Consider the following 24,602-nt stretch of genomic DNA (forward strand, 5'->3'; position numbering starts at 1 on the left):
TGTCTCTCCCTCTCTATCTTCTGTTACAGTTTCCAACTCCTGACAATCTTCTATTGAATCTCTGAATTCCCTAATAAATAGATTTGTTTTCTCAGTATCTGTTAAATAGTGTTTCCCTTTGTGGTCATTACCCTCTTGAAGTATGCCATTCATATAATTCTCTTTTGCTTCCTTTTTCACTCTATTAAATTCCCTCATTAGCTGTTTTCTAGTTTTTCTATTCTCCCTACCCTCTTTGATTTTCCTGTTTACTATTCTATATTTTCTTTTTAATTTTCTTATTTCCCTTGTATAATAAACAGGGTCTGAGGTCATTTTACCCTTCTTAACAGGTACAAATCTCTTCTTTCCTTCCCAAATGATTCCTTTAAATTTAGCCCAAAGTGTATCCAACAACTGAATTGTGATTTAAGGTAAGTCCCAAATTCATAAACTTTAGTTTTTCTGTATAATTTCTTGTCTTGTGTGACCCTCTTATTAAGCATTTTTGGTATGAGTCCTACATCCATTATTACAGCCTTATGGTCACCTATTCCTTCAATTACCTCAGTTTTATCAACAATTTCCCATGGTTTAACCAAGAATACATCTAGCAAGTTATTAAGATGAATCTGTTCTTGTACTACTTGTGTAAATCCTCCCTCCCAAATTAACTTATTTGCCAGTTTCTGTTCACGGGCTTCACTTGCAGCTCCATTCCATTCAACTTCAGGCAAGTTTACATCTCCCCCAATCATTACCATATCATTATTATTGTTTTTATGAGTATAATCTATTATTTTCTCAAATATTTCCATGTCTCTTTCCTCTCTTCCAGGCCTATATGTTCCTATAATTCCCACCTCCTTCATATTATCACAAACTAATTTTATCCCTAATATTTCATCCCTTTCATCGGTAAACCATTCATGTGAACAATAAGTATCCTTCACCAGAATAAACACCCCCTCCCATTTTATCTCCTGTTAGGACACTGCATGTGAAGTCATTTACATGAATATCAGCAAAGCTGTTTGTACAATATGATATCAAGGAATATATATATAATAAAGCCCATTCTTTATAAATTTTAATGAAATGAATAAGAACACAACTTACATTTTACTTCAGTTATAAATGTAGTTCCTTTCCAGTACTGCAAAAATAATTCCTCAGTGAATAACTGACAATGGTTCATTACAACCCCAACAGAAAGAGGAAAACCAACCAGTGCCATCTTGAGGATGAAAAGTGATATTAAGAGACTTAAGGCAGTCACCAACAGACTCATAGAGGCAAAAAAAGGTGGTCTGCTTAAAGGACAGGGATCCCTGTTTAGCTCTTCTCCTCTAATAATAACTTTACACATCCAATAGAGGCATCACTTTGACATCTCAAGTTGGTAAACTTTATGAAAGAATTATAGAGCATAAAATCAGACCCCTTATTGAAGAGAACCTCTTCAAAGAACAGTATGGATTCAGGAAGAGGAGATCAACAACTAATTTAATCTTTACCATCCGCAATTAATGAAAAAATACTATGAACACAACAGACATTTGTGGTTAGCCTTTCTGGATATCATGAAAGCATTTGATGCTGTGAACAGAGGGAAGGTGTGGGAAACACTGAAGAAAATTGGGATACAGGATGACATGATACACAGGATCAAGAATTTGTATGAAGATACCCGCAGTAAAGTCAAAACACCTGTAGGAATGACTGAAACCTTGGATATAAAATATGGGTTAAGACAGGGTGGTCTTTTGTCTCCTCTTCTTTTCATCACTGTGATGAATGAGATTCAAAGTTCACCAAACCACTGAAGGTAAGAAAATGAAAGTTATCTTGTTTGCTGACGATATATGCTTGTGGGAAGACTCTAAAGAAGACCTTCAAGAACAAATAAACTCCTGGACAGAAGCTGCTAAAGAATATGGAGTTATTTTCAGCCAAGAGAAAAGTGAGGTTAAGGTCATGAAGGGATACAGACAACCAATGGGACACACTGAAATGGAGGGGAAACAGCTACAGATGAACCATCAATTCAAATATCTTGGAAGTGTTATCTCTGATACTGGTTATATAGACAAGGAAATTTCCTGCAGAATTCGTACAGGTAGCAACTTCTATAAAATAGTTAAAGACATAACATGGAACAAGAAAATACCAACAAAATGTAAGAGAGTCATATATGAAACCTATTATGTACCAATCCTGACCTATGGTTGCGAAACATGGACCATGAGAAATAAAGATGTCAGTAGAATTCAGGCAGCAGAAATGAGATTTTTCCATAGCATGATTGGTAAAACACGGAGGGACAGAGTCCGCAGTGAGGAAATCCACAAGCAGACTCAAGTTGTAAAACTGCAGGACAGAATAACATCGCAGCGACTGAGAAAGTACAGACATATGCGACGCATGGGAGATAACAGATTACTAAAACAAATGTATTATCTGAAACATGAAGACAAAAGACCAAGAGGGCGGCCAAGACTAGGTACAAGGACATGGTGAAGATTGACACTGAACAGCGAGGACATACTTTGGAAAGCATCAAAGAAGGAGAGAAGTTCAGAGACCGGAACTGGTGGAGAAGCCTCGTTCACCGACCCATCGCTTAAAATGGAATGATGTGGGATATGTATGTATGTACATCCAAAATTCTAATAACTGATGGCAGATCACCAATAAAACTTGTCAAAGAAAAGAAAAAAAGAGAGAAAAATTCTCAGAACTATAAAACAATAATGGAATTGGATGAAAAAACCCTACAGAAAACCCATCTTACATTTTTAAAAATCACAGATACAATCATAAAAATGCAATTAAAATTTTACTGGTAACAATACAGAACCGGAATGCATAACGGTAGGCAACAGTTTTGCAGTGAGTTATTTCTTCCTTTTCATAATCTTCAATTCATAATCAGTAATCACCCTCACCTGCAATTTTATGTTAGACTGTTCAATTATTTCCTGATATGATTCTCTTACAGTCTTACTCTTTATTTATTTTTCATTTATTTATTTAATTAATTTATTTATTTATTTTTACCCTTCATCATTTTCACCATTACTGCCTTAAACCAATCAAACAATATATACTTCTTGCACTGTAAGTCTTCATAAAGTTTGGAAATGAATTTCATCTCTCAATAATCACTTTGTATTGGTCAACTAGCAGTATGTTGATTTTTTACTTTCCCCCTTGATGTGGGATATTTCCCATAGATTGGCAATATTGTCCCATATTGGCATTATAGAAGCCTGACAAACATACTTAAAATTTACTTTGCATTCCTTTGCACACAGTTTTCTGAAATAAATACACACTTTCTCAAGTCTATAAATGTTTACATTTTACATTTTCAACAAATGAAATGTTCAGTCAAGGTATTTAGATTCATAAGTAATAACATTCTGCAAGTACAAAGTAACAAATATTCTCACTCTATCCTCGTAATATTTAACATGAAGGGTGTTGAATGATTATCTTCACATTCTGCTGAACATTCTTATTTGAAGAAATCACCGACTTTCTTCCAGGCTCGTTGATACAATGGTGACTGCGTACTGGTACTGAAAATTTCCCTCAACAGAGGATTTCTCCGTGGTGAGCCAACTGGAAGAAAAGAAATAGTATTTTATCACTAATTGTTCAGTTATAGTACTCAAAGTTACTTTGTGCCAACATCAAACACACATTTCTTTTTACACAAAACAGCCATATTTCATTCTTTTCTTATGCTTCATTTTAGTTCACAACTTTTTAAAAATTCTTGTATGTATGAGGGTTAGGGGATAAGCCATGGCAACTATTTTTGTCCCTCATATTTACTTGGTGCTACCATGTAATGGTCATATATATATGTCCTGGAAAGCATGACACTCATAGTTCATGGGTACAACACAAGATGGCAGTGCAATGGACAGGTACCATGCAAGGTCTGTCTAGGGAGGTCAAGTCACGAATGCTACTTATGGATCCGCCATATTGGGTCTTTAAGCGAGCGTAACCAAAGGCAAGTGTATTCGAATTTAGAGGACTTCGGAACCGTACATTGAAATAAAAACAAAATACCACCCATTTTTTATAAAGAATTTAATTTGGCATCTAATGTCCATGTATATCTAACTGTATAACTGATATAAATACATTCACAGCTATTTGAATAGGAAGATAACTAATAGAGCCTGAAATTATTATTTTTTGTTTTTTTTAGAAACAAGAATCAAGAGACAAGCTCATGCCCTACTCTTTTACTTCCTTACAACTTGGTCTTACTGTATTTCTTATTAATATCATCTGTCAAATACGTAAATTTATTGACAGAAACATAGAAATCTGTACAGTACCTGTGTCATATTATGATTACCGGTACATGAAATACTAAACTTGAAGTACTGTGCTTGAAGTACTAATAGATAGTTGTAATAAATTACCTTCATCGTTTTCCTTATTAAGAAAGTAATTACCGACACTGTGTTTCTAAAAGGTTACCCCAGTATGTCGACAAACACTGAATGCCTCTTGAGTTGAATGCTTTAAATTATGTATGGTAACTGTTGTTATCCATTCATGTGATATTTCTTTGGGTTCTAAGGCACAAATACTCTGCACATATGCAACAAGAGTGATGTTCTTAGCTACTATTAACTAGTTTATTGATAAACCATGCAGCTATATAGTACAAAGTGGTGGTGGCGATTATTGTTTTAAGAGGAAGTACAACTGGGCAACCATCCTCTATAAACACTAATCAGAAGAAAACAAATGGAAGAGGACCTACACTTGGAAAAATGAAGGTATCATCAAAAGAAAGATGAAGGCCACAAAGTGCGTGGAAATGAAAATCTTCCTAGGCCTCGAATGCGCTAATGAAGTCGTGGTAGAAAAAGAACAAGTGTTGACCAGGGGAGGTCGGATGGGATACAATAGGTGAAAGCCTGACACAAGTAAGTGAAAGCAATGTCAAGACTCAGCTAAGGACCTCGTTTTGTCACAACCCAAAATAGATTTCCCCCTTTGGGTGGGGGCAATAGAATAACACCCACGGTATCTCCTGCCTGTCATAAGAGGCGACTGAAAGGGGCGTCAGGAGCTCCCAACTAGAGAGCGTGGGTTGGCGACCACGGGGATCTTAGCTGAGTCCTAACATTCATGCATATAATAATAATAATAATAATAATAATAATAATAATAATAGTCATCAAACACCAGAGAATTGGCATATCTTTCCAGAAACTCAGAAGCAAACGTCCAAAAGACTCAGACGAATTAAACGTGCATACCATCACAAGAGATTAGAGGAGATCGATAATGACTTCAAACGGAATAACACAAGAAATTTCTACAAAACCTTTCGCGAAGAACTGACCAGCTACAAGCCACCCACTCTTTCTTTTCGACGCCCTGACGGAACTCTCGAGACAAATACAAAGGCTAACTGTGACATCCTGAAACAACACTTCAAAAAGTTACACAACTGCGAATCACCAACTGAGAAACTTCAATTCCACATACCCACTCCAAACACAGATTCCCTTCCACCGACTCATGAGGAGATAAGGAGCATCATATTACATCTCAAAAACAATAAAGCACCAGGAGAAGATGGTATAATCGCCGAGATGCTGAAGATTGGAGGGGATCAAATGATCGACCAATTACAGGTCATCATTGCGAACATATGGGAAAGTGAAGTCATACCTGTAGATTGGAAAACTGCCCTGATCCATCCACTGCATAAGAAAGGTGACAAGATGGATCCAAACAACTACCGAGGTATTTCCCTTCTGTCAATAGCGTACAAAATTCTTTCACGTGCTCTGCTTACCAGATTGGAACAACAGACAGAAGATAAGATCGGCGAATACCAGGCGGGCTTCCGTCCACATCGATCGTGCGTGGAACAGATCTGGAACCTGAAGATGATACTCCAACACCGCCAGTCAAACCGCACAGTGGTCACTTTCGTAGATTTTAAAAAAGCATACGACTCAATAGACCGTGGTACCCTGTTCAATGTTCTTCGAGAATACGGTGTTGATAACAAAACACTCACGTTAATCCAACAAACCTTAACAGATACAACCTCTAAGGTGAAGTTCATGGGTGAAATCTCTGCACCCTTTGAAATAAAAACAGGCGTTAGACAAGGTGATGGATTGTCCCCACTTCTGTTCAACCTAGTACTGGATAAGGTCATTAAAACATGGGAGAAAGAAGTACCCGGAATAAACATGGGAACTAAAAGTAAACGGATTAACATTAAATGCCTTGCCTTTGCTGACGATCTAGCAATAATTACCCGGACTCCCGAAGAAGCCAGGCACGCCATCGAGAAGCTTCACGAGATTGCAATAAAAACTGGTCTCCACATCTCTTATGAAAAAACGCAATACATGGACTCCAAGTGCACACACCTAACATCACTAGCGACCAAATATGGCAACATTTTACAAGTCAAACAATTCCAGTACTTGGGTGAAATTATTGCTGATTCAGGCAATGAAAAAGCAGCCAACAAAATGCGCGCAGAAAAACTACGTAAAGCGTACCTAATCACCTGGAACTTCTACAATAAGAAATCAATATCCACAAAAGCCAAACTCCGACACTACCACACCGTTGTCCTCCCTGAGGCACTCTACGCAACTGAGACATCAGCACTTACCATTAACTTCAAGGACATTGAGAAAATTGAACGACAGGTACTGAGGAAGATATTCGGGCCCAAGTTTCAAGAGGGCAAATGGATGCGAAGAAGCTCGGAAGAACTCTATGCATTAACTGAGCGATTCTCTTCAGTCGCACGCAAACGGCGTATGAAATTTTATGGACATTTAGCACGAATGGATGACTCACGACTGACTAAGAAGATATTTCTTATTATCAATGGAAACCGACAATCCAAAGCTCGCTGGCTAGTGGATGCACAAAAGGACCTCGCAGAAGTCGACGTTGATCCAATGGCAACCACAAGGAATACATACAGACAAAAGATCAACAGCCATAAATTTGCACCCAAGAATCCATCTGAGAAAAGCTTGAAGCTCAAAAACTCGTGGACACAAGAAAGACGGCAGGCCCATAGTGAAAGGATGAGGAAGTTTTGGGAAGATAAGAAGAACAAGAAGATGAAGAATACCAGTGCTATTTAATGGTTCCACGTGCTCCTTAAGGGGCTAAACGAATGTATATATATAATAATAATAATAATAATAATAATAATAATAATAATAATAATGGTTAAGAAAATTAAAGCCATTAATGGACACAATTCCATAAGAAATATAAATTCACTCACTATTAAGTTGAGTTAAATTTTAGGGATTACATTAAATATTATGTTAGGCTACGGTACATTAAATTGCATTAGTTGGTTAGTGCGAGTGGAGTGAATGTTGTGATCTTCAAGTATTTGTCCAGCCATATAATTTACTCTAGAGAGCATTTAAGATGAATGAAATATAGCTGTAAGTAATAACTAATTGTGGACACAAATTGTTGGTTTGAAGTAATTGGTAAATGAACAGGAACAAGCATTTCAAGTATCTGTGAAACATTTCATGTAGAGTCAGAAAGATACTACGTATAGTTTACATGAAAAGGAATGGAATGAAATGGCGTATAGTGCCGGGAGCGTCCAAGGACATGTTCGGCTCGCCAGGTGCAGGTCTCTTGATTTGACGTCCGTAGGTGACCTGTGTGTCGTGATGAGGATGAAATGATGATGAACACGACACATTCACCCAGCGCCGGTGCCAGCAAAATTAACCAATTATGCTAAAAATTCCTGACCCTCCCGGGAATCGAACCCGGGACCCCTGTGACCAAAGACCAGCACGCTAACCATTTAGCCATGGAGCTGGACACAATAAAAGGAAATTTTCATAAACGTCAACACTACTATTACACATTTCCTGTTACTTCTTGCTTGTTTTGAAAGACAATTCTCTTTCTTTGGGAGGTTTCCTATCACATGTCAAAGACTTGGGTGGATTAGGGACATCAAAAATTGTTGGGATGGAATTCCACTTGAGTAGTTTCCGTCCATCTGCCCTCTTAGTTCAAATTGCGATTCTTCAAAATGATGCTAGAAGAAAATACATAACACCTATAAATATAAAACATCGTCCATGTAAACACATTATTATTCAGGAATAATACGAATGTATAACTTCACTAACCTCTCACAAGACGGAATTACATGTAGGTTGCCATTTGTCACGCCCACAGTTTTGTACCCACTGAACTCTCCTTTGCTTATCTCTCGGGAAGCGAAACATTCTAATTCCATCAGTTGTCTTATTTTGACAATTTGGTGCGACATAGTATCCCATTTTCCTTCAAAATACACGTAATAACTCACATCAATACATCAGGCACGCCAACATAACGATATTTAAGACCCAATATGGCCGCTGTCGCAAAGGATTGTGGTAGCGTGACCAGACCTCCCTAGACAGACCTTGGTACCATGCACAGAGTGATGAGGGTGCAGTAGGGAGTCAGTGCAAAATTTAATACAGCCCTTTTTTTTTTTTTTTTTTTTTTTTTTTTTTACGTCACACTGACACAATAGGTCTTATGATGATGGGATAGGAAATGGGCTAGGAGTGGAAAGGAAGCAACTGTGGCATTAAATAAGGTACAGCCCCATTTTTGCCTGGTGTGAAATTGGGAAACCACAGAAAACCATCTTCAAGGCTGCCAATAGTGGGGTTCAAACCCACTATGTCACGAATGCAAGCCCACAGCAGCACGCATCTAACCACATGACCAACTCACTCAGTAATACAGCTTGTAAGCCTGACCTAGTATGCACTGGTGATGAGGCAAGAACAGTGTGCGCACATCAAACTGGCCGTCTGCCAAGATCGCAATGACAAAAAAGCTATCAAAAACATTTGAAATACAATATGCTTGAATCCACATTGTCAACACTTTTTTATCATTAAACATTTATTCATCGAACATGTTTGGACTTTAATATTTACTGAGGAAGGGGACCGAAACATGTTTGATGAATAAATGGTTTTCAATGATAAAAGTATATTGACAAGGTGGATTCAAGCATATAGTTTTAGACAAGTCAATACAGGAACAAATACAGATACCTATTATGGTTAAGTTTATCAACAATGACAAAGAATGTCACGGTATGCTTGTGGAAGCTGTGAGGAATAATGCCCCTATGTACTGAACCATCGAGAGACAGGCAGCAGCATTTCAGTGCGGATGTAAAACAAGCAGTGACGTGCAATGGTCTAGAAGACCTGTTTGTGCCTGCCACTCGGGTTGGGAAGTACTCGAACACTGGCCATAATAAACCAGACTTGCCTCCGCATGGTTTTGACCTCATCCCCAAACCGAAAAAATCATTACGTGGGAGAAGGTTTGGGACATGAGAAGACATTGAAAACACTTTGAAACACGAGATTCAAAATTCACGCATGGTGATTCAACTGGTGTCAAATGTCCCCAGCATCATTGGCAATTTTAGGGACTACTTTGAGCATTTTATCATGAAGGTTACTCTACTCACTGAGAATAAACATTATGTAGCACAGGATTTCATGGCTGACAGTTTCCTCATCTTATATATTGCTTCTCGCCATTATTTACACATTCCATAGCACCTTATGCTCCCCACTCCCAGCTGTATATTTCCATTTATCTGGTAGATCCCTTCTTTGTGTTAAAAAAAAAAAAAATTACCATGACTTGTGCACCAACCCTCATATGTATTGGACTTCCGTTGTTGAATTTGGTGGGCGGGTGTGTAAAGTGCGTCAACTCCACATATGGCTGAAATTCAGTTATCAAGTGTGCCTTGTGAATGGAATGCGAGATGCTCGTTTGTGTATAGTACGCTAACTCCAATCACGAATAGAATTGAAGATATGACGTGTTTTCTGTGTTGATTCACTAAAATCATGGTGTGGGTGTGTAAAGAGCGTTAAGTCCACCGTGTTGTTAATAAATCTTCACTGGTCACTACTCTAATGAGTACCGTATCTGTGTGTAAAGAGCGTTAAGTCCCCCGTGTTGTTATTAAATCTTTACTACTCACTACTCTAATGAGTACAGTATCTGTGTGTAAAGAGTGTTATCTCCCTCTCCATAGGAGTTAACGCACTCTACACAATGAGTATAAAAATGCACTAGTGCAAACTGCATTAACTCCTTAGACAATAAACGAAACATTATTAATAAAACTGGTGGTAATAAAATCACAACACTCTGGTACTCCCAATAATGCAAAATGTTATTCCCACCACTCTGGTGCATTCCACTCATCAATTTCATTATTACTGTTCTATTTCCAGTTGCGAAGAGATTTTTTTTTTTGCTAGGGGCTTTACGTCGCACCGACACAGATAGGTCTTACGGCGACGATGGGATAGGAAAGGCCTAGGAATTGGAAGGAAGCGGCCGTGGCCTTAATTACGGTACAGCCCCAGCATTTGCCTGTTGTGAAAATGGGAAACCACGGAAAACCATCTTCAGGGCTGCCGACAGTGGGATTCGAACCCCCTATCTCCCGGATGCGAGCTCACAGCCGCCCGCCTCTACGCACACGGCCAACTCGCCCGGTCGCGAAGAGATGTGATTACCTTTGTAAGTACAATGTACTCCAGAGGAATGAAGATGGTGCGTTAAGTACTGAAGGAAATATGAAATACTGAATATACCAACAGTGATCCCGGTAAGTTAAAAAGGCATGTTCAGATGTAGTAACTGTTATAGAGGTATTTAATGGAATATCCATGCTGAATTGTTGACAATAATTTGTAAAGAGTAATACACGACTAATGTTCACTATATTCAAATAGTACTAAGTGTTATACAACAGTAGTTCTTAGTTATTGGAGTCTTCATGACTGAATAATTGGCATTGAGATTCCTTGAGTGAGTGCAGGGTGGTTATGCCATTGGAGGACTGGGTCAGTAGTTAGTTAAATGTGGAGCCTGAATCTCTTAGCACTGTAATCTATCTTAATGGCCTATAACAGAACAGCTGTGTATCTATTAGTTATTAGACTGAGAACTTTATTGATAATCAGTGTAAAGAAAAATTATCCCTCTCTGAAGAAGATTGAGAAAGTTTATTTAAAAACTACTGGGAACTGGGAGACTTCAACAAAAGGATGGCTTATACTGGCAGTTTACTGGAAATAGTGCCTGAAAAGAGAACTAGAATTAGTGAAGATGCCCTGAAACACCACTTCAGACAAGTAACAATACATTACCACATTGAAGTCCAAAGTGAACGTAACAGAGTGTGCAAATCATGCTTTATGACACCGTTTGCAGAAATGCCAAGGTTCATTGAAACAATGCAGCAGAAGAAACATTCACCGATGATCAAATTCTTCACCTCAAAAAATATCACCCAAGGTTTTGAATAATGTGAGAAAGTCAAGGGGTTACATTACAAGAAGGATAAACTGGGCATCATTTTCTACAAGACTACCCTGGATGAGGGGACATTTCAAGAAGTTACCTAAGGCTCAGACCTCAAGGCAGGTTTCGATTTTTTTTTTTTTTTTTTTTTTTTTGCTAGTTGCTTTATGTCGCACCGACACAGATAGGTCTTATGGCGCCGATGGGACAGGAAAGGGCTAGGAGTGGGAAGGAAGCGGCTGTGGCCTTAATTAAGGTACAGTCCCAGCATTTGCCTGGTGTGAAAATGGGAAACCATGGAAAACCATTTTCAGGGCTGCTGACAGTGGGATTCGAACCTACTATCTCCCGAATACTGGATACTGGCCGCAATTAAGCGACTGCAGCTATCGAGCTCGGTAGTTACCTAAGGAGGGGAAAAATCAGTACACTTACACCACCAAGGGCATACAATGCAATTTCACCAATCCCTTTGTCGAAGAAGAAGGAATTGCTGGATTTACCAAAGTTTGTGTCACCTGTTTTCCATCATTTCTATCAGGTGCTCACTGCAAGGGAAACTGTCCAAGAAGTGTATCCAGACACAGTTTCAGATGCAAAAGAAGATGAGTAAACCACAGCATTAGCTTTGGATACAGACTACAATAATCATACACTACTGTAAAATGAGGAACAAACAAAAAAACTGTATGACACTGGCTTAAACTGAACTAAGTGTATATCATTACTAAAACAATTTTGTCTCGAATATTTCATGTATTATCAGTATCATTCAATCTATGTACAGTGTCTTTTAAAGTAACTTCAGCCGTTCTGTTTTATTTTCTAGAACTGAAAGAGAAACGTGTAATTTTTATGATAAAACCAACATTATCGTATTGCACTGACTTAAGTATAATTTGCCTCTTATTTAAGTTACAGCTGTATATTTAATTTTTAAGTACTTAGAGTTTGTTATTGTTTTATTTTTCCATCATCAAACAAGTTAAAATGTTTACTTTTTTAATTGCTATTGTATTTTCATTGTTTTGTAATGTGTCCTACAAAGAAAATACAGAAAAATAAACATTGGCAAAAATAATACAATACTGCTTATTACAGAAACCACACCTGTCCATGAAAAATTGAGTGTGTAAATTGTGTTAAGTCCAATTCTTCACTGCAGTCTCTTAAAGTTAAGTCTATTTTAACATTTTAAATAAAGGTTGCCATCCAAATATTTCAATATAAGCATAATATTGCCGCAACAAGAAACACTAAACCATCAAAACGGAAGTACACATACCGTATATGGAGATTTTAGGGAACTCCTCAAACTTTAAAGGGGCTGCCTGGCCGAGGCGGTAAAGGCGTGCTCGGTTCGGCCGGAAGGATGTGGGTTCGAATTCCCGTCAAGAAGTCGTAAAATTCAAGAAAAACGATTTCTTCTTCCGGAAGTGCACATGGCCCTGAGATTCACTCAGCCTACACCAAAAATGAGTACTACGTTAATTCCTGGGGGCAAAGGCGGCCGGGCGTAGAGCTAACCACCCTACCCCCACCTAGTGCCGAGGTTACGGATAGTGGAAGCCTTTACCTTCCACCCCTTCAAAAAGGCCTTCATGGCCTGTAGGGAGATGACTTTACTTTGCTTTTGCCTCAAACTTTAAAAATTAATTTTTCTCAAAAGTAGTATTTCTGGAGTTAACACACTTTACCCACCCAGCCACCATTTACTGAATCATAATATTGCTTTTAGTAATATACTAGCTGATGTACCTGTGCTTCGCTATGGATTCTCAGAAAGACTGACTTTGTGGTTTTTCTAACTGAAGTCAACATTGGTTATTACAAAAACGTCAGTAGGAATGTAGCGATGAAAAGCAATGTTATCATATAAAATACTCGATCAAATGAAAAACTTCACATTTTCTCACTTTTACCGAACAGTACCATGGTATCGATCTAACAGTCCAAAGTTCCAGAGCTGGAATGACCAATCCGCACACAGCCATGAACACTTCTCTGTCATTATTCCGTTAAATATGCACACTGCTCATTCCAATCAGTGCCTTAGAGTAGGGATTGAATAGCTGGAATACTACGATGAACCTATGTGTTACGTACCAATAGTATCAGAAAATTTATGAAACAGAGGAAAGGCATGCTAAAGAAGAAAGTTACCTAACTCGCCAGCTACTTCCCGCCAATATTCAGGCAGGCTGTTACACTCGTACGACTGGGAGAGTTGGCCGTGTGGTTAGGGGCGTACAGCTGTAAGCTTGCATCCGGGAGATAGCGGATTCGAACCCCACTGTTGGCAGCCCTGAACATTTTATTCTGTGGAATCCCATTTTCACACCAAGCAAATGCTGGGGCTATAGCTTAATTAAGACCAAGGCCATCTGGGCCCGCAGTGTAGAGGGCAATGCGTCCGCCTGTCACACGGCAGCCCCGGGTTCGATTCTCGGCCGGGTCAGGGGCTTTTAATTGTAAATGATTAATATCCCTGCCTGGGGAGTGGGTGTTTGTGCCGTCCTTAACGTTTCTTTCCTCACATTCAACACTACACTTCCGCAATTCCAATAACATGCAGGCTCATAACATACGGTGCAAGTAGGGGCAAAAGATCTCTATAGCTTGACGCCCCAAAAAAATAGCATTTAAGAAAAGGCCAAGGCCGCTTCTTTCACATTCATAGCCCTTTCCTATCCCATCGTCGCCACAAGACCTAACTGTGTCGGTGCGACGTAAGACAAATTAAAAAAAAAATACTCGGTACGCAGCAGTAATCTTATCTATCGGAAATGAGTGGCAACAGAAGACAAAGCACATCACTACAAACAATGGTCAATGTAATGTTACTGTTGATCAATTGTAAGAGCTTTCTATATTGTAGGCCTTCACATTTAGTTTTCCTTTTGACTCTGTGATCTCAGGGAGTCTTATAAAATTATTTATAATGTAGGCTGTAGTTCCTTATTCTCCAACTTTACATACTGATTTTCATTAAATCCTGTCTACCCATTTTCTCGTGACTCGGCGCTGATAAGGACTTAGTAACAAAAATCCAAATTCATGAATATCTCTGACCATAGCCGGTATGGTAAACAATGTATAAGACATAAATTATCGGAAATATAATACTACAGTACATAACTTTAGTTATGTAGTATTTATTGATACAACCACTAATAACATAATTATTTGGGAATTAAATTTTAGGCCTACCCCTAAGCTACCATTTCATTCAGCATGAATAAAATTATTTACAGCCTAGATCATAGCGACTTACTCCCCGACTTTGCATACCGATTTTCATTAATATAGGACCACTAATAACATGAATATTTGAGAATTCCATTGTGGGCCTTCCCCTAAACTACCATTTTTCTCAGCGTGACTACAATTATTTATAGCCTAGGTTGTAGTGACTTATTCCTCGACTTCCCCTACCGATTTTCGTTAAGATACGATCATTAATAACAAATATTTGAGAATTAAATTTTAGGCCTTCCCCTAAACTACCATTTCAGTCAGAGTGAATAAAATTATTTACAGCCTAGATTGTAGCGACTTATTACCCGAATTTGTATACTGATTTTCATTAAATTCTCTTCAGCCGTTTTCTCGTGATGCATGTACAGACAGACAGACAGACAGACAGACAGACAGACAGACAGACAGACAGACAGACAGACACACAGACAGACAGACAGACAGACAGACAGACAGACAGACAGACAGACAGACAGACAGACAGACAGACAGACAGACAGACAGACAGACAGACAGAGAAGTAAAAAGTACATTTCCTTGTTACTGTGGCACAATTGATACAGAAATACCATCCTTTTAAAATTCTGAGCAATGTACAGACAAAACTCTTATTTTATATATATATAGATATCCCATAACTAATCAATCACCCATTTGAAGCAAATAATATTAAATATAATACAGCTTTTATGCCTCGCCCAGTATGCACTGGATAAGCCATTCCTAATCTTCTTCATTAACAATGTTAATAAATATACAAGGCCTAAATGTTTTAAAACTGGGCGAGTTGGCCGTGCGGTTAGGGGTGCGCAGCTGTGAGCTCGCATCCGGGAGATAGTGGGTTCAAATCCCACTGCCAGCAGCCTTGAACATAGTTTTCCATAGTTTCCCATTTTTACAGCAGGAAAATGCTGGGGCTGCACCTTTTTCAAGGCCATAGCCGCTTCCTTTCCATTCCTAGGTCTTTCCTGTCGTATCGTCGCCATAAGACCTATTTGGGTCGGTGCGACGTAAAGCAAATAGCAAAAAAAAAAAAAAAATTTTAAAGCTCGTATATGTGCAGTAACTTCATTTTCAACATTTTGTCATAAATGGTTATACTTCATTACATCTTTTCCACACAAGTAGACATGTTGGAATTGAAAATAAAATTAAGGAAATTCATTTTTAAGGATGGTACTAGTTTTATATTCCTTTAAGAGGCAAGTTTTTGCAAATGAATGAAGTTTTATAATCAAGGGGAGGGAGGGGAATCATTGGCAGATACGGAGTGCTGTACTTCATACGAAATGTGCATCCTCTGCAATGTGTTACCATCTGCTGTAGGGATTGTGAAATATGTCAAACTTTCTTTCACACACGGATAGTGTATTGGTGTTTCTTCCTTTTGGTGAATATACTGACTCTCTCTATTGACTGTTTACTTTCCTTTGAGCAACTTGAAAGTCATGAATCTTAGCACATGACGGGAAGCTCTAAAGTGCAGATATCCGATGAGAATATTTCCTTGGTTTTGAACAACAGTTACAATGAATCAGGTGATAGAGATCTTAATTCCTATGATAGTTTGTTAATAAATTATGTTGCTGTGATGGAAATTAATCCAGAAAGTGGGGGCAATAATGAGGTGCATGATGTAGAGCCACATGCTTGTGGATCAGATCATTTGTGTTTGCGTAGGAATGTATGTCTACTTAAGTAGTTCAAAGCAGTGGCGTAGCCAGGATTTCAGTTTGGGGGTGGGGCATTATGGTAGTAGTTCATCCAGAATTTTATTTTGATAGGTGTCCAAACTTTCAGAATTTAGGTGGTATAGAATACCTAAAAAGGAAATGAGTGTCCTTGGATCCAAGTAAGGGTGGTGGATTTGTGCGGATTTGGGAAGCTAATAATAATATACATTATAAATAAAAGGCTTAATAAAAGTAGAATAATTAAAACTCCTGGGGTGTATGGACTCCTTGGATGACAACTGCCTCCCCCCATCACCAATCTCTGTGATTCCCAGCCCAACATAACTGCAGCATTTGATATATTCCGAGTACCAGAGAAATGAATGCAAGAATAAACAGTTTGAGTAAAGATGCAATATTCTGGTTTAGAATAAATACAGCAATAATAATTTCATGTGGCTATTTCTAGCCGAGTGCAACCCTTGTAAGACAGCCCCTGCAATGAAGGGAGGCGGCATCTGCCATGTGTAGGTAACTGCATGTTATTGTGGTGGACGATAGTGTTATGTGTGGTATATGAATTGCAGGGATGTTGGGGACAGCACAACCACCCAGCCCCTGGGCTATTGGAATTAACCAATGAAGGTTAAAATCCCGACCCAGCGAGGAATCAAACCCGGGGCCCTCTGAATTAAAGGCCAATATGCTGACCAATCAACCAGGAAGTCGAACAGTAAATATGATAATTTTATTATAATAATGGTCATGTGATAAACTATAAAGAAGTGACATGTTATAAAAATAACGTGAAGAAATACATAAACACACACAAAACATATATACCTATATATATATGTATATAGAATGTGAGGGGTATGGGTATACATGTTTTGTTAGTTGGTAAAGAAAAATACACTTCACAACATGTGCTAGGTAGGGTTTACCTTGTCCTATTAGTTTCCCTCGCAAGCCTGGGATACAGAATATAGTGGTATAATCTTACATTTTTGTGATGCTAATATTCATATGTATAATTTTTATTAACGTGCCAGAAACCAACGACATGGAGCTGTTGCCTCTTCAACACCATTTTAAGGACCACCGATACAAGCCGAGATTTGAACCCACAAACTCTGACTCAGAAGGACAGCGAGCCAACCAACTGACCCACATGAAAAAGAGGCGTTAGTGGTTATATTGTTATAAATAAATGCAGTTAGTATTTTTACAAAGGTTTTATGAGGAGCATTTATTAAGGCGTACGTTTTCCAACTGTCCTAAATGCACGTGACCGGACGGAAGAATTACCTGGGAACTAAAGAGCCTTGCAGGGATGTCGCTTCCTTCTCTGTTTACTTTTCCAAACTAAATTCCATGGCGTAACAGCCCCAAAGGGCCATCGCCTACCAAGCGACCTCTGTTCAGCCCGAAGGCCTGCAGATTACGAGGTGCCATGTGGTCAGCACAACAAATCCTCTCTGCCGTTATTCTTGGCTTTCTAGACTGGGGCCACCATCTCACCGTCAGATAGCTCCTCAATTATACACATGTGGGCTGAGTATACCTCTAACCAGCCCTCAGATCTAGGTAAAAATCACTGACCTGGCCGGGCATCAAACACGGGGGTTCCAGTAAGAGGCAGGCATGCTACCCCTACACCGCGGGGCCAGCTGTTTACTTTTAGGTCTCCTTATTTTAGAATTTGATTTAAGGCATTCTGCATTCGATTCCCAGCACTGACAAAGAAAGGCATGGGATGGGGAAGATACAGCCTTGTATGTGAGTGCAATAGAGTTGGCGTTGAGTCTTCCGTAATTGAAATATCTATGACCTGGAAGGTAGTCACCTTCACAGGGCATAGTACCAAAGTGGTTCCTTTTTTTTAAAGAAGACAAACTAAATTAATATTCTACTTCCTCACAAAGAACGATATTATCAATTTTACGAACAGTTTCAATAATACAGCCAGTTTATGTTAAAAGTACAGAAGCTATGATTTCGATTGTTGGATATAATTACATGGTAACAATCCAAACCATCAATATCTACTGAAGATCGGTCACCGCACTCAGTACGAAAGACTTTCTTTTCATATCCACTGGGTGAGTTGTCCATGCAGTTAGGGGTGCACAGCTGTGAGCTTGCATGCAGGAGATAGTGGGTTCGAACCCTACTGTCGGCAGCCATGAAGATGGTTTTCCGTGGTTTCCCATTTTCACACCAGGCAAATGTTGGGGCTGTACCTTAATTAATGCCACAGCCACTTCCTTCCCACTCCTAGCCCTTTCCTTTCCCATCATCACCATAAGACCTACAGTGCAATGTAAAGCAAATACTAAGTAAAAAATTCTTTTCAAAACCCCTTCCAACGAAAAGTTGTATCCACGCTACTGGCCTGGACTTATACCCCACCCACTGAAATTATTTTGTGGGTATGCCACTGCATCCACTCACCATTTAAGGTACAAGGTAAGCCCGAAGAATGGTTGGATACTCAAAATACACCACCATAAATGAGGTTATGGCGCAAAAGTACTAAAGGAAGGTAAGGGATGGGATAGGATCTAGTGTTTTAAGTAGAATTCGAATCAATAGAATGTGACTTCCCATTTTAATAATGTTTCATGCATCGACCGTGATTCATCCTGGCCATCTTGATGAAAGATAGAACCATTGGAACTGAGTTATCACACCCGCTAATTACAAATAGTTATCCGCACTTTTGATGGTGCCATTTGATGTTCCAATCAGTCCCTGAGCATTTGACAAAATATTTAGGCCTACCTATAGAACTTACACACGCATCCACGATCTGTCTTGCCATTGTTAGAATTTAAAAAAACTTTTTCATAACTTACTGAAGATGGAGGTAGTTTTGGCTTCTTTATGACAAAACTGTCCATCTCAAAAAAAAAAAGTTACTTATATGGCACAAAATGAGGAACTAACGTGCAGCTCACAATCCTGTCACAGTCTTCCAAACACTGCAACTTAAACACAACACATCTCTCAACCAGGGTACAACCCCAGGATTCCTAGGACATTGTTGTTTCCTGGAACCGATGTACAAAAGCTGATACGATGTTGCAACTGTTTCTGGCCATGGCCCCCGTTATCTTGGTGGTCACATTCCTGACCCCTACGGAGTATTCCCTTGCTAATTGCCCTTTTCCCCATCTCTTGACATTTGTTAACACATGGTTATATTTCCAATACTGAGGCCTTTACAGGGAAATATCCCTGCGCATCACAATTGTATTCCATTCATTCAAGCAGTACAAATATGGAGAATTATGTATGGCCCTACTGAGACTTGCTAGTAAATTCTTTGTCGCTACGTTAATTTAACATTTCGGTGTATGTCTTTAAGTTGTTTGTACCGTATGTAAAACAACGGCTGATCCTCGCTCTAGTTTCAGGAAACATTTTGGGGGGCCGGGACCCCCAGGGCCCCCTGATTGGCTACGCCAGTGGTTCAAAGGGAGATATATCACGATGTAAAGCAGAAAGTGTGTGTGTGTGTGTGTGTGTGTGTGTGTGTGTGTGTGTGTGTGTGTGTGTGTGCACGCGCACGCAATATTGTACCAAGTAGCACAAGCCGTGACTGCTCCTGTGCTGAGGGGTTAAAACAAATACAGTAAAACCTCGTTAATTTGAAGTCATTGGGATGCATAAATCGGACTCTGAATTACATGATTTTGAATTAACCGCCATTTCATAATTCAGAAATGCAAACACTTGCTGCGTCACAAGTATTCAAAGACCCGTTACTACATGCATCACCTTGAGTTACAGTTTAAAACTTTCAAATGCCGTGGAAAAAACTATATCTGAAATGTTTAAAACAAAGTGCATTTACATTACTGAAATAATGCATTTCGACAAAACACTGGCAAACATAATCTCATGCAACAAAAGAAGAAAATACATGATTCAAAGACAAGGACAAATTTTGCTGGCTCCCCTGACAAATGCTATATTTTTTTGGATTACTGTACTATTTGCATTGTTTAGATGCCTTGCACTAGCACGGAAAGTGCCCGACTCTGTTAAAACATCTCGGCTTTCCGAACTTTCTATGATGAGGGTAGGAAGTCTCTAGCTTCCGTGTGCATAGCAACACAGTACAATGACCTCCACCCTTGTACAATTTCCTGGCTGACACTTCTCTCCTTTAAAACCGTAAGTCCGTTTGCGCTCGGCATTAAAAAATAATGCACTTTCATTGGCATTGACAATACTGCTCGGTGCATATGAAATGATTGTATAAGCTTTTTCACCAAGTGTTGGCATCATCAGTGCCTGCTACGCGATATTGTAGCATTCCTTAAAATGCTGAATAAAAAGAATTACGATTTCACTTGAACTTAGCAAATATGAAGCACGCTGTAGACACACCGAAGTGAGTGAAAGTGCAGAAAGCTACCCCTGCACCTTCAGGAAGACTCAGTCTATCATGACGCAGATAAATTTTTAATTTGAATTACTCTATAAAATACTACTTTTTTAAAATGTAAAAGCAGTTTTGAATTAAAAGTCTGAATTTTGGTAATTGGACTGACATTGTTCTTTAAATTACAAATTATCTGCATTTCGAATTAAATAATTTAAATAATATGCAAAACCATACCTCACGTTTCCAGGAATGAGAGCTTCTTCGAATTAGATGAGATTTTGAATGAACCAATTTTGAATTATTGAGGTTCTACAGTAATCCTAACATCCTTGAAACAATATGGCACATGGTGCTAAATGCCTACTACGATGGCGAATCGAAGAAAGTTACAGTAGCTCACCCGAGAGCACACTGTATGTCATGACTGTGGCCAATGTGGAGCAAGCTACAGTAACTGCTGACACATCTGATAGGAAGGTTGGTGTGGTATCCCGTCGTGTTGTGTGTGCAGAGCGGGCTAGGCTCAATGGCACGTCAACTGGATGTTCACTCCAAATTGGATGTGCATGCAAGGTCCAAGGTCCTTGGCCTTCTTTTGTGGTGGTGATTTGGTGTGCACCCATTCCATTGATGTCCTCTTTGTTTTGGGGGTTAAATGGTGGACCCACGTTTCATCCCCTGTGGTGATTCACTGCAGAAACTCATTGCCCTCCACAGAATATGATTGCAAAAATGCCGGTGATGATTGGAAACATTGTCCCTTGTGAACATCGATGAGCAGCCATGGGACCCTCTTTGACATAGTTTAGAAAATCCAAGGTGCTGGTGAACACTGCCATGTGAAATGTTCAGCACGCTGGCATTTTCCTGCAGTCTTATGCGCCGATTCTCTCTAATGATCCCATCGACTCAGTCAACATTTGCAATGGTACCGGACGTTACGGGCCTGCCTTCGCGATTTTCGTCTCTAAGATCTGTTCATCCGGCGTCAAATTGATTACGCCACTTTTCAACACCCGGGTGAGAAATTGCACGCTCACCATATATATAGCAGCGATTTCACTATGAATATCCATGCATTTGAGCTGTTTAGCCCGTATAAATCTGATCATTGCACGCAGGCAAAGGGAAGGGACATAAGACAAAGATAAATACAGGATGAAGAGCACAGAGTAACACAAGAGGTGAAAAGGATCCCAACCTTTTAACAATGAGTATACAAAAGCTAGTTTTAAATATTTCAGACTAGCTGCAGTACCCGTCGTTGATGGGACAATCATATAGAATGTGCAAAGTTTTCTAATTCCCCAGCTACTTTCCGCCAATATTCAGGCATGCTGTTTTACACAGGATGCAGCAGTAATCCCATCTATAAGAGATGAGTGGCAGCAGAAGAGATAAATCACATCACAACAATGGTCAATATAATGTTATTGTTGATCAGTTTTATGAGCTTTGAGTACCAGATTAATTCCTGGGGGCAAAGGTGGCCGGGCGTAGAGCTAACCACTCTACCCCATCTAGTACTGAGGTTACGGATAGTGGAAGCCTTTACCTTTCACCCTTCCAAGGGCCTGAATGGCCTGTATGGAGATGACTTTGTTTTTTGTTTTTTTCATGGATCCCTCTTGTCTTATTCTTCAAGCGGTCATTCCTGTATGATTTCTTTTCAATTTTTATAATCATCTTAATACTTTTCCTTGTTGATACGGACCAATGATCATGCAGGTTTACACCTTAAGACAATCATGACAAAAACCATCGCCAGTTAACACGATTAAACAATATTTCCATGTTAACTATGCTTGGTGTTGATGTGGACTATGCAAGAAAAGTCTAAATTCATTATTCTATTATCATAGTCAGTATAGTAAAACCATATAAGACATAAATGACTGAAACTTGTATTGCCTATAACTTTTGTTATGATATGTAATACTTTTCGATAGGACTGATAACATAGGTACTACTTACCAAATTAAATTTTAAGCACCTTCCCCTAAACTACCATTTCATCCAGCATGAATAAAAATTATTTATAACAGACTACAGCACCTCATTCCCACATTTTACATCCTGATTTTCATTAAATTCTGTTCACCCATTTTCTCGTGCTTCGACGTTGATATGGACTTGGCAACAAATATTGAAATTCATGAATATCTCTGTTATCACAGCTGGTACAGTAAAAAATGTACAAGATAAAAATGATCAAAAATTTTATTCTATATCACTTTAGTTGATATTTATCGATAGGATCATTAATAATATAAATATTTGAGAATTACAATTTAGGCCTTTCCCTAAACTACCATTTCACTGAACGTCAATAAAATTATTTATTGCCTATACAGTAGTGCATCATTCCCCTACTTTACATACCGATTTTCATTAATTTCTCTTCAGTCATTTTCCCATGATGCCTGTATATGCACACATACATACATACAGAAATGACGGAAAATTCAAAAGTGCATTTCCTTGTTAGTGCGGTCATGACCGATACAGAAATACCATTCTTTTTAAATCCTGCGCAATGTACAGACAAAACTCTTATTTTATGTACAGTATATAGATGATACAGTAGTCACAATAGGTCCAGCTCCTTGGCAGAATAGTCAGTGAAGGGGCCCAAGTTCAATTCCTGACCAAGTCATGGATTTTAAATGAATATATATATATTTCCTTTGGCTCAGGGACTGGGTATTTATATTCATCTTAATAAACTTTTCTTCATCTATATACAATGCACTATACTACATAATATTAACAACTGCCATTAACACTGACTCCCGTAGATGCCTTAAGGTTGATAACATTTCACCAGTGTATTCTCCCATATCCGCCTAAAGGCGGGTAAGAACTTGCGCAAAAATTTCAAGTTAAAAACTGCACTATGGATTGTAGTTCCTTCATTCTTTCATACATGGTAGTTAGACGAACATTATGACCTTCGTCAACATATGTCAAAACAGTAATTCCAGCCTAGAATCACCCAGCAAAAAATTTTCTTTCCCAGCACATTCCAAGCCCGTGCTCTTGCCTCCAGTGTTGTTGTGTTAGTGCCACTAGCAGGACACAGTAAGTTTAAACCAGTTGAGAGACTGTTGAAAAGATAATTCTGGTGATGAACTCATCCCAGATTTCAATAGTGAAAGTGATGAGGTCGAAACAACAGTGTACGATAATGTTGAAATACCAGACAGTGTTCCTCTATCTGACACCTCTCCAAGGTATTCTCCCTCATTACCCCAGTTTTTAGGAAATGTAGGCCTAAATGTAGAGGTACCAAACAGTGAAGATAAATATATTTATAAAAGACATTGTATCAGTGACAGTTTTTTTGGGTACGTTTGTGAGTAAACTAATTTATATGCATAGCAGGTTCTCAGCAGCGCACCGCGTCCATTCACTAAATATTCAATCTATAAAACTTGGAAACCGGTGTCAATGATCAAAATGAAACAGTTTATCAGTTTGATGTTCATTACCGGAATTATACAGAAGCCAGATCTAAAAATGTGCAACCCGTGTTTTCAACGCCTGTGTTTTCCAAGACAATGTCCAGGAATAGATTTGAAAGTATAGATTTGAAAGTATCATGATGTTTTTACATTTTAGTGACAGCAGTAAATATGTAAAAATGCAGAAAGGCTCTATAAAATTAGGCCAATATTAGAAAAACTTTCGGAGCAGTTTTCGGTGGTTTACAGTCCCGAGCGAAAGATCACTTTAGATGAGGGCATGCTTGTTTGGAGAGGCCGGTTACATTTTCGAGTTTACAATCCATCTAAAATAACTAAGTATGGCATTGTGGTTAGGATGGTGTATGAAGCGAAAACTGGGTATATTTGCAAACTGCTTATTTATGATGCAAA

The 24,602-nt window shown here is 38.8% G+C and overlaps 1 protein-coding gene across 1 annotated transcript in view; it reads right to left on the minus strand.

The window, feature by feature from the left end:
- Positions 1-2,480: 2,480 nt before the first annotated feature.
- The window catches only part of LOC136875915 (fibrous sheath CABYR-binding protein), a 381,453-nt gene continuing 359,331 nt past the window's right edge, over positions 2,481-24,602 (minus strand). Inside the window, exon 23 of the mRNA XM_068228254.1 lies at positions 2,481-3,606. Coding sequence (XP_068084355.1) covers positions 3,500-3,606 — 107 coding nt within the window. The 3' untranslated portion in view covers positions 2,481-3,499. The remainder of the gene's footprint in view (positions 3,607-24,602) is intronic.

The sequence above is a fragment of the Anabrus simplex genome, chromosome 6 (assembly GCF_040414725.1).
Source record: "Anabrus simplex isolate iqAnaSimp1 chromosome 6, ASM4041472v1, whole genome shotgun sequence".
NCBI classification, from domain to species: domain Eukaryota; kingdom Metazoa; phylum Arthropoda; class Insecta; order Orthoptera; family Tettigoniidae; genus Anabrus; species Anabrus simplex.